Raw genomic sequence first — 10,180 nt, 5'->3', positions numbered from 1 at the left:
AAGAATTTGTAAGATCCTTATTTGCATAAAATAGACAAAGACCAGTTTCCAAATTAACCAATAGCGTTTATTCTCGAGAGATCTCTGACGTGCATATACAAAACCGTTCTTTTTATCCCTTCTATTACTAACGCACATACATACACACTAATCTGGATTATCTCCTGAAGTCTCACCACAGTTTATTACCACTTAGCTGACAGTTCCAGTCCCCCCCCAGATACGGAAAACCTGGAGGGGCTTTTGCTGTCTTCCCTTATCTCCACAGAGTTATAGCTTAGTCGGTTCAAACATAGGTTATTAAGGATCCATTTAGTTTTCTTTAGACACACACACATACATTCCTTTCTTCCCATGTCCATGCTACATAACCTCTAATCCTGATGGTTAAGTTTCTGTGTAGAATTATTTAATCATTTATCCTTGATAAATCTTGATAAAATGTCTTAACAATGTCACATGTTGCAGGAAAGGTTCTCATTTTTTAGTTATTTCCCATTTAAATCTAACAGATAAAACATGTGCAAGCTGCTGTGTACAAGATGCAAATAACTAAGTAATGTCTTTGAGAGCCTATATGGATAAGTGGAAATACAGTCACTTGAAAGATAAGGTATATGCATTTTACCTTGTCGCATACATTTTTGCATTGGTTTATTTAAAAAAATCCATACATTTGTTTTATCCCTTAATTACCAATATTATGAATATCAATACTCATAAGCAGAAAAAAAACAATACCAATTCGTAAGGAATGTCACAAATATCATACTTGACATCAAAAAGTCAACTTAGGTGTGTTTTTGTTTGTGTGTACTTGGGGGTATGTACTGTACATGAAATACATATCTTTTTTGCAATTAACACAGGTACAGTCCATTGTGCATTCTTCTGCCAAAGCTGGTCATTCATCTTAAGGGTGTCTCTATGGGAGCTGGAACATAGGTCAGAATTGGTCAAGTTCATTGGTCAATTTGTAAGTCGCTCTGGATAAGAGCGTCTGCTAAATGACTTAAATGTAAATGTAAATGTAAGCCAATGCCACAGCAGCTATGACACCAGCTATTAGTTAGCCATCAACTGTACCATTAGCAGTGCCAAAGTGAGAGGCAAAGCAGACAGACAGAAGGCAGTGGGTCGGGGAGCACTTCCTGAATTGACTGATGACTCTGAAAAAGTAGGAAAAATGAAGATATGGTTCACTGGATGATAAAAGTGGAATGTATTTTAATGTTTCTGTTCAAGTGTTGACTTTGCTCTTACAGATGTGTAGTCGTATGGTGACGATGAATACTTACCAACATTGATGCTGCCCTGTAGGATGTTCAGGGAGGTGGAACTGCTGGTGAAAGTTGACTGTGCGCTCCATGCACTGGGAACCGAATATTTGTTTCTGAACACGAGTGTCATGTTGGTAACTACAGATCCACTCCTAGGTAAGAAAATGGACAACCCACAGAAATCGTTATCATCATTGCTGTCATCATCAAAGTTTTTAATTCAGTCATTAATGAGAATTCATACTTACTTAAATGAGTTGACAATGGAACGAAGGAAGCTTGGGGTGCTAGCAAAAATCTTGTTCACCTGCATTAAAAGATTCAAATACGATTACCAAAGCTTAACATCATTTGCGTAAAAATTTAAACAGGGCCAGAACTCACAGTGCTGGGCTTCCCGAGTGGCGCAGTTGTCTAAGGCGCTGTGCCACTAGAGATCCTGGTTCAAGTCCAGGCTCTGTCGCAGCCGGCCATGACCAGGAGACACATATGGCGGCGCACAATTGGCACAGCGTCGTCCGGGATAGGGGAGGGTTTGGCCGGCCGGGATGTCCCATCGCGCTCTAGTGACTCCTGTGGCGGGCCGGGCGTATGCATGCTGACACGGTAGCCAGGTGTATGGTGTTTCCTCCGACACATTGGTGCGGCTGGCTTCGGGTTAATCGGGCATTGTGTCAAGAAGCAGTATGGTTTGGCTGGGTCGTGTTTCAGAGGACGCATGGTTCTCAACCTTCGCCTCTCCCGAGTCCCTACGGGAGTTGCAGCGATGGGACAAGACTGTAACTACCAATTTGATACCACGAAATTGGGGAGAAAATACTGGATGTATTTCTGCATTTGAAAAGTTATGTATCTTGAAGACTTGATTACTGACATGCAAAACTGTAAATGTTTCCCATGTTGTGCGCATTGCACTCTCTGTTGCCCATAGCAGCTGTTAGGCAGTTACAAGGGTTCTGAGGCAGGTACAAGGGTTCATTTCCACTAAGAACACCGTAAAAATAGTCTGGACATTGTTCTCAATGGGGAGGTCCCAGAGTACGATATATTCATACTGAATAATCTTTGGTTCTATCTAACAATAGGACGCCCACTCATATCTAGTCTCTCTGGTGTGGTGTATATTGATGAAAAGGGATCTGGATACTTACCTCCGAGACCACTGTGCCAGCCAGAGCCTTGAATGCCAAAGAGGACGAGTTGGCAAGATCCGAGGTGAACATCTGGTTTAGGCTAAACCGAAGACTCAGGGTTCCTTCACTAGAAGATGGAGGATCAGTTGATGCATCAGCAGTGGTGGTGGCTGCCACCGGAGCAGCGTTGGTGGTGGTGGCTGCCACCGGAGCAGCGTTGGTGGTGGTGGCTGCCACCGGAGCAGCGTTGGTGGTGGTGGCTGCCACCGGAGCAGCGTTGGTGGTGGTGGCTGCCACCGGAGCAGCGTTGGTGGTGGTGGCTGCCACCGGAGCAGCGTTGGTGGTGGTGGCTGCCACCGGAGCAGCGTTGGTGGTGGTGGCTGCCACCGGAGCAGCGTTGGTGGTGGTGGCCACTGCTGGAGGTGCCGTGGTGACAGCTGCCAGAGCGGTGGTGGTGACAGCTTCAGTTGGAGCAGCGGTGGTGGCTGCTGCGTTTGGAGCTGCAGTAGCTATTATAGTAGTGCCTGCAAAATTGCAACATTCAATGAAATGTTTACATATTGCAATGAATTAGTGTGTGAGAATAAGTAAAGTGATGTGTTGGTGAATTGTCTTACGCGTGACCACGATGGAGGATGAATTGACAGGCAAGGTCAGGCCAGACGTGTTAGAAGTAATGGCAGTTTGTAAAGTTTGTGCTGCCAGGCTATTGTTAGGCACTGAGCTGATGTTGTTGAATATCAACGTAGACTCCACCACAATTGATCCTGACCTGAAAATAATATGAGAAAAACGTTAAGATCTTTTTGCAAGCATTACTTCAGTAAGAACCTGTCCCAAGGCATACTAAATAACAATATTCATAGAAATTTTATTGTTCTTCATCATCCACACTGTGTCAAAGTCATTCAAATTATAATAATTTACCCACCGGAAACTATTGACAACAGTTCGAATAAATCTGGCTCCAAATTCAGCCTTGAACAAGATATCCAGCTGAAAAAGTGGATACAGAATTATAAGTTATATTATATTAACAATTCAACAATGTAAGGCTGGTATCAAGATGCAATATAATGAATTATGACAAAGAGAATGATGACAATGATTATGATTTTGTGAAGCGCCTTTCAAGACAACTAAGGACAATATAATTGGTCAAATTAAATCAAATGAGTTACCTGTGAAGCCACTTGTTTAGCCAATGCCAGGAACTCTGGTGAACTGCTGTTGCTCAGAGAGCTAGTAAAGTCAGATGTCAGGCTGAACTGCAGTGACAGTTGAGGGCTGGTCAGTGGCGCCTCTGTTGCTGGGGTTGCCTTTAAATTGGTGAAATTGGTTAACGGATCGGTTGGAGCTAGAGTTGTAATTACTACTGGAGTACTTGGAGGAATTGTTGTGTTCACTGCTGGGGTAGTTGAACGAGCTGTTGTGTTAACTAATAGGGTAGATGGAGGAGCTGTTGTGTTGATTACGGGGGTAGTTGGAAGAGCTGTTGTGTTGACTACTGGGGTAGATGGAGGAGCTGTTGTGTTGACTACTGGGGTAGTTGGAAGAGCTGTTGTGTTTACTAATAGGGTAGATGGAGGAGCTGTTGTGTTGATTACGGGGGTAGTTGGAAGAGCTGTTGTGTTGACTACTGGGGTAGTTGAAATAGCTGTTGTTTTGACTACTGGGGTAGTTGAATGAGCTGTTGTGTTGAATACTGGGGTAGTTGAACGAGCTGTTGCGTTGACTACTGGGGTAGTTGGAGAAGCTGTTGTGTTGACTACTGGGGTAGTCAAACGAGCTGTTGTGTTGACTACTGGGGTAATTGAACGACCTGTTGTGTTGACTACGGGGGTAGTTGGAGGAGCTGTTGCGTTGACTACTGGGGTAGTTGGAGAAGCTGTTGCACTAACTACTGGGGTAGTCAAACGAGCTGTTGTGTTGACTACTTGGGTAGTCAAGCGAGCTGTTGTGTTGACTACTGGGGTAGTTGAACGAGCTGTTGCGTTGACTACTGGGGTAGTTGAAAGAGCTGTTGCGTTGACTACTGGGGTAGTTGAACGAGCTGTTGCGTTGACTACTGGGGTAGTTGAACGAGCTGTTGCGTTGACTACTGGGGTAGTTGAACGAACTGTTGTGTTGACTACTGGGGTAGTTGAACGAGCTGTTGTGTTGACTACTGGGGTAGTTGAGCGAACTGTTGTATTGAGTACCGGGGAAGTTGAAAAAGCTGTTGTGTTGACTACTGGGGTAGTTGAACGAACTGTTGTGTTGACTACTGGGGTAGTTGAACGAGCTGTTGTGTTGACTACTGGGGTAGTTGAACGAGCTGTTGTGTTGACTACTGGAGTAGTTGAACGAGCTGTTGTGTTGACTACTGGGGTAGTTGAACGAGCTGTTGTGTTGACTACTGGGGTAGTTGAACGAGCTGTTGTGTTGACTACTGGGGTAGTTGAACGAGCTGTTGTGTTGACTACTGGGGTAGTTGAAAGAGCTGTTGTGTTGACTACTGGGGTAGTTGAACGAGCTGTTGTGTTCACTACTGGGGTAGTTGAACGAAATGTTGTGTTGACTACTGGGGTAGTTGAAGGAGCTGTTTTGTTGACTACTGGAGTAGTTGAAGGAGCTGTTGTGTTGACTACTGGAGTAGTTGAAGGAGCTGTTGTGTTGACTACTGGGGTAGTTGAACGAGCTGTTGTGTTGACTACTGGGGTAGTTGAACGAGCTGTTGCGTTGACTACTGGGGTAGTTGAAAGAGCTGTTGCGTTGACTACTGGGGTAGTTGAACGAGCTGTTGCGTTGACTACTGGGGTAGTTGAACGAGCTGTTGCGTTGACTACTGGGGTAGTTGAACGAACTGTTGTGTTGACTACTGGGGTAGTTGAACGAGCTGTTGCGTTGACTACTGGGGTAGTTGAAAGAGCTGTTGCGTTGACTACTGGGGTAGTTGAACGAGCTGTTGCGTTGACTACTGGGGTAGTTGAACGAGCTGTTGCGTTGACTACTGGGGTAGTTGAACGAACTGTTGCGTTGACTACTGGGGTAGTTGAACGAGCTGTTGCGTTGACTACTGGGGTAGTTGAACGAGCTGTTGCGTTGACTACTGGGGTAGTTGAACGAGCTGTTGTGTTGACTACTGGGGTAGTTGAACGAGCTGTTGTGTTGACTACTGGGGTAGTTGAAGGAGCTGTTGTGTTGACTACTGGGGTAGTTGAACGAGCTGTTGTGTTGACTACTGGTGTAGTTGAACGAGCTGTTGCGTTGACTACTGGGGTAGTTGAACAAGCTGTTGTGTTGACTACTGGGGTAGTTGAATGAGCAGTTGTGTTGACTACTGGGGTAGTTGAACGAGCTGTTGTGTTGACTACTGGGGTAGTTGAAAGAGCTGTTGTGTTGACTACTGGGGTAGTTGAACGAGCTGTTGTGTTCACTACTGGGGTAGTTGAACGAAATGTTGTGTTGACTACTGGGGTAGTTGAAGGAGCTGTTTTGTTGACTACTGGAGTAGTTGAAGGAGCTGTTGTGTTGACTACTGGAGTAGTTGAAGGAGCTGTTGTGTTGACTACTGGGGTAGTTGAACGAGCTGTTGTGTTGACTACTGGGGTAGTTGAACGAGCTGTTGCGTTGACTACTGGGGTAGTTGAAAGAGCTGTTGCGTTGACTACTGGGGTAGTTGAACGAGCTGTTGCGTTGACTACTGGGGTAGTTGAACTAGCTGTTGCGTTGACTACTGGGGTAGTTGAACGAACTGTTGTGTTGACTACTGGGGTAGTTGAAAGAGCTGTTGCGTTGACTACTGGGGTAGTTGAACGAGATGTTGCGTTGACTACTGGGGTAGTTGAATGAGCTGTTGTGTTGACTACTGGGGTAGTTGAATGAGCTGTTGTGTTGACTACTGGGGTAGTTGAACGAGCTGTTGTGTCGACTACTGGGGTAGTTGAACGAGCTGTTGTGTTGACTACTGGGGTAGTTGAACGAGCTGTTGTGTTGACTACTGGGGTACTTGAACGAGCTGTTGTGTTGACTACTGGTGTAGTTGAAAGAGCTGTTGCGTTGACTACTGGGGTAGTTGAACGAGCTGTTGCGTTGACTACTGGGGTAGTTGAACGAACTGTTGTGTTGACTACTGGGGTAGTTGAAGGAGCTGTTGTGTTGACTACTGGAGTAGTTGAACGAGCTGTTGTGTTGACTACTGGGGTAGTTGAACGAGCTGTTGTGTTGACTACTGGGGTAGTTGAACGAACTGTTGTGTTGACTACTGGGGTAGTTGAACGAGCTGTTGTGTTGACTACTGGGGTAGTTGAACGAGCTGTTGTGTTGACTACTGGGGTAGTTGAACGAGCTGTTGTGTTGACTACTGGGGTAGTTGAACGAACTGTTGTGTTGACTACTGGGGTAGTTGAAGGAGCTGTTGTGTTGACTACTGGAGTAGTTGAACGAGCTGTTGTGTTGACTACTGGGGTAGTTGAACGAGCTGTTGCGTTGACTACTGGGGTAGTTGAACGAGCTGTTGCGTTGACTACTGGAGTAGTTGAACGAGCTGTTGTGTTGACTACTGGGGTAGTCGAATGAACTATTGTGTTGACTACTGGGGTAGTTGAACGAGCTGTTGCGTTGACTACTGGGGTAGTTGAACGAGCTGTTGCGTTGACTACTGGGGTAGTTGAAAGAGCTGTTGCGTTGACTACTGGGGTAGTTGAACGAGCTGTTGCGTTGACTACTGGGGTAGTTGAACGAGCTGTTGCGTTGACTACTGGGGTAGTTGAACGAACTGTTGTGTTGACTACTGGGGTAGTTGAAGGAGCTGTTGTGTTGACTACTGGAGTAGTTGAACGAGCTGTTGTGTTGACTACTGGGGTAGTTGAACGAGCTGTTGTGTTGACTACTGGGGTAGTTGAACGAACTGTTGTGTTGACTACTGGGGTAGTTGAACGAGCTGTTGTGTTGACTACTGGGGTAGTTGAACGAGCTGTTGTGTTGACTACTGGGGTAGTTGAACGAGCTGTTGTGTTGACTACTGGGGTAGTTGAACGAACTGTTGTGTTGACTACTGGGGTAGTTGAAGGAGCTGTTGTGTTGACTACTGGAGTAGTTGAACGAGCTGTTGTGTTGACTACTGGGGTAGTTGAACGAGCTGTTGTGTTGACTACTGGGGTAGTTGAACGAGCTGTTGCGTTGACTACTGGGGTAGTTGAACGAGCTGTTGCGTTGACTACTGGGGTAGTTGAACGAGCTGTTGTGTTCACTGCTGGGGTAGTTGAACGAGCTGTTGTGTTGACTACTGGGGTAGTTGAACGAGCTGTTGTGTTCACTGCTGGGGTAGTTGAACGAGCTGTTGTGTTGACTACTGGGGTAGTTGAACGAGCTGTTGTGTTGACTACTGGGGTAGTTGAACGAGCTGTTGTGTTGACTACTGGGGTAGTTGAAAGAGATGTTGTGTTGACTACTGGGGTAGTTGAGCGAGCTGTTGTGTTGACTACTGGGGTAGTTGAACGAGCTGTTGTGTTGACTACTGGGGTAGTTGAACGAGCTGTTGTGTTGACTACTGGGGTAGTTGAACGAGCTGTTGTGTTGACTACTGGGGTAGTTGAAAGAGATGTTGTGTTGACTACTGGGGTAGTTGAGCGAGCTGTTGTGTTGACTACTGGGGTAGTTGAACGAGCTGTTGTGTTGACTACTGGGGTAGTTGAACGAGCTGTTGTGTTCACTGCTGGGGTAGTTGAACGAGCTGTTGTGTTGACTACTGGGGTAGTTGAACGAGCTGTTGTGTTGACTACTGGGGTAGTTGAACGAGCTGTTGTGTTGACTACTGGGGTAGTTGAACGAGCTGTTGTGTTCACTGCTGGGGTAGTTGAACGAGCTGTTGTGTTCACTGCTGGGGTAGTTGAACGAGCTGTTGTGTTGACTACTGGGGTAGTTGAACGAGCTGTTGTGTTCACTGCTGGGGTAGTTGAACGAGCTGTTGTGTTGACTACTGGGGTAGTTGAACGAGCTGTTGTGTTCACTGCTGGGGTAGTTGAACGAGCTGTTGTGTTGACTACTGGGGTAGTTGAACGAGCTGTTGTGTTGACTACTGGGGTAGTTGAACGAGCTGTTGTGTTGACTACTGGGGTAGTTGAACGAGCTGTTGTGTTGACTACTGGGTTAGTTGAACGAGCTGTTGTGTTCACTGCTGGGGTAGTTGAACGAGCTGTTGTGTTGACTACTGGAGTAGTTGAACGAGCTGTTGCGTTGACTACTGGGGTAGTTGAACGAGCTGTTGCGTTGACTACTGGGGTAGTTGAACGAGCTGTTGCGTTGACTACTGGAGTAGTTGAACGAGCTGTTGCGTTGACTACTGGGGTAGTTGAACGAGCTGTTGCGTTGACTACTGGGGTAGTTGAACGAGCTGTTGTGTTGACTACTGGGGTAGTTGAACGAGCTGTTGTGTTGACTACTGGGGTATTTGAACGAGCTGTTGTGTTGACTACTGGGGTAGTTGAACGAGCTGTTGCGTTGACTACTGGGGTAGTTGAACGAGCTGTTGCGTTGACTACTGGGGTAGTTGAACGAGCTGTTGCGTTGACTACTGGAGTAGTTGAACGAGCTGTTGCGTTGACTACTGGGGTAGTTGAACGAGCTGTTGCGTTGACTACTGGGGTAGTTGAACGAGCTGTTGTGTTGACTACTGGGGTAGTTGAACGAGCTGTTGTGTTGACTACTGGGGTATTTGAACGAGCTGTTGTGTTGACTACTGGGGTAGTTGAACGAGCTGTTGTGTTCACTGCTGGGGTAGTTGAACGAGCTGTTGTGTTGACTGCTGGGGTAGTTGAACGAGCTGTTGTGTTGACTACTGGGGTAGTTGAACGAGCTGTTGTGTTGACTACTGGGGTAGTTGAACGAGCTGTTGTGTTGACTACCGCCGATGTTCCATTGGGCTCCATGTGTGTTGTTGACGTGTTCCCAGGATCCAATGTTGCATTGACGACCATGTTTGTAGTTGACATGTTTGAGTGGGCCGAAGTTGCGTTCACTACAACGTGCTGCGTGGACATGTTCAACGGGGCTGACGTTGTGTGCATGACCATATACGTTGTTGACATTGGAGGAACTGGAGTAGAAGTAGTAGTTGGAGCTGAGGTTGAAGCAACTCCTGGAAGACAGCAAATCATCAGACATCACTATGTGTGTATAATAGAAGATGTACTGATCTCAAAGAAAATAGGTCTTCTATAAAACGTTAAGCATTGCACACAGCTTCAACAACATCTGATCATTGTTAACTATCAGAATTGTATTGGAACATGAAAAGATAGAATAGATGACTTATTATCCAATCAATAATTGTTTGTGTCAGTTGTTATGATGTTCTTATAATGTTAAACAGTTAAGTAATATAGAGACCAGATTAATATAATTCATATAGTATACTGAAACATAGGAAAGTAAAACTGAACTGAATGACTTATCGCCCCGTAGCACTCACTTCTGTCATCATGAAGTGCTTTGAGAGACTAGTCAAGGATCATATCACCTCCACCTAACCTGTCACCCTAGACCCACTGCAATTTGCATTCCACCCCAATAGATCGACAGAAGATGCAATCGCCATCACACTGCACACTGCCCTATCCCATCTGGACAAGAGGAATACCTACAGTTGAAGTCGGAAGTTTACATACACTTCGGTTGGAGTCTTTAAAACAAATTTTCAACCACTCCACAAATTTCTTGTTAACAAACTATAGTTTTGACAAGTCGGTTAGGACATCTACTTTGTGCATGACACAAGTAATTTTT

At 45.7% G+C, this 10,180-nt stretch overlaps 1 protein-coding gene across 1 annotated transcript; it reads right to left on the bottom strand.

The window, feature by feature from the left end:
• Positions 1-1,038: 1,038 nt before the first annotated feature.
• On the bottom strand, positions 1,039-9,559 carry LOC139566667 (uncharacterized). The gene is made up of 11 exons (XM_071387923.1): positions 9,084-9,559; positions 7,929-8,537; positions 7,566-7,814; positions 6,859-7,154; positions 3,595-4,415; positions 3,345-3,409; positions 3,031-3,185; positions 2,432-2,937; positions 1,529-1,587; positions 1,299-1,432; positions 1,039-1,169 (listed from the first exon to the last, which is right to left on the bottom strand). The coding sequence occupies exons 1-11, from the start codon at positions 9,557-9,559 to the stop codon at positions 1,066-1,068; spliced, it is 3,474 nt and encodes a 1,157-aa protein (XP_071244024.1). The 3' UTR covers positions 1,039-1,065.
• Between the last annotated feature and the right edge of the window lie 621 nt (positions 9,560-10,180).

Source organism: Salvelinus alpinus, chromosome 39 (genome assembly GCF_045679555.1).
Source record: "Salvelinus alpinus chromosome 39, SLU_Salpinus.1, whole genome shotgun sequence".
NCBI lineage: Eukaryota > Metazoa > Chordata > Actinopteri > Salmoniformes > Salmonidae > Salvelinus > Salvelinus alpinus.
This window is presented reverse-complemented; position numbering and strand designations above follow the sequence as displayed.